The sequence below is a fragment of the Olea europaea genome, unplaced genomic scaffold (genome assembly GCF_002742605.1).
Source record: "Olea europaea var. sylvestris unplaced genomic scaffold, O_europaea_v1 scaffold41705, whole genome shotgun sequence".
Taxonomy (NCBI): Eukaryota; Viridiplantae; Streptophyta; class Magnoliopsida; order Lamiales; family Oleaceae; genus Olea; species Olea europaea.
In genome coordinates this window covers 1-1,020 of record NW_019261478.1, presented here as the reverse complement: position 1 = coordinate 1,020, position 1,020 = coordinate 1, and the positions used below count along the sequence as shown (strand labels likewise).

The following is a 1,020-nucleotide window of genomic DNA, read 5'->3' as shown; positions in this document are numbered from 1 at the left end:
TACTATATGGTTGTCAAGAATTTGATTAAAATATTTGGAGAAATATAACTTTTAATTACATAGCATAACTTTTTTTTTTTTTTTAATTGTTTTGTGGGTTGTTAATTAGAATGTTTAAATAGATATTTTATTAGCCTTATACTTTTTTTTCTGCAGATGAGAAAGATGATATTTCAAAGGCTGACTCAGATAAGTTGAAATCAATAATTGAAGAAGTTGATGGCTTGCATCAGCTTGGTATAATATACACTTGATTTGATGCAATTTTAGTTTCAACTATTCGGCTTCTTTCTAAAATTTTGGTATATATTCAATGCTAAGTGTAGTCTTGTTTATTATGGATTGGTCACTCTGTCTTGAGAAGAAATAGTGTCAAATGTAATAATTGTTACCAAGAAATAAGGTTGTTCCTCTTTCAATAAGTGCTTACCTTGTTTGTTGAAAAATAAATTAAGTTATTTTGAGTGTGTATGGAAGTTTTAACTTGAATACTTGTATTTTCTCTACCTTTTTTTTTTTCAGTAACAAAACCCAGGGAACAAGTTGCAGATGCGGAAGCCCTGTTTGACATTGCAAACACCTTGGTAACATCTGTTAAAGAATATTGCAATGAAGGCATGACTCCTTCAGATTTCGTTAGCAGTCTGATTAGGGATTTTGGAGAACAAAGTGGACCAAATAGAAACCAGGATGAGGATGCGACTTCAATACAATGGAAAGATATTGGCCTAGCAGTCTCTCATGTTTTCAGGAGTGCTCCTGGTTGCCGAACAATGTAAACAACAACCCTGTCCATATTATTCTGTTTTTATTTATTTATGTTTATTTTTTTGCTCAAATTGTTGAATATATAGTATTTCCGTGTGTTTATGACAGGATTGGACCTATGAATACTGAAATGAAGCCATGTAAGCAAGTTACTCGTAAAAAGCGTGCAAGGCCATCTCAAAGCTCTCGGCCTGAAGAGGTCTAATTTATATGCTTTTTTTCTGTGAGCTTATTGTAATAATTTTTAATAAT

General features: G+C 31.8%; 1 protein-coding gene across 1 annotated transcript; it reads left to right on the top strand.

Moving 5' to 3' along the window:
• Positions 1-134: 134 nt before the first annotated feature.
• Positions 135-967, top strand: LOC111387672 (non-structural maintenance of chromosomes element 4 homolog A-like; the record flags this gene model as incomplete). The annotated part of the gene is made up of 3 exons (XM_023012248.1): positions 135-237; positions 523-775; positions 877-967. Coding segments are annotated over 3 exons (447 nt in total), but the record flags the coding sequence as incomplete, so codon positions are not given.
• Between the last annotated feature and the right edge of the window lie 53 nt (positions 968-1,020).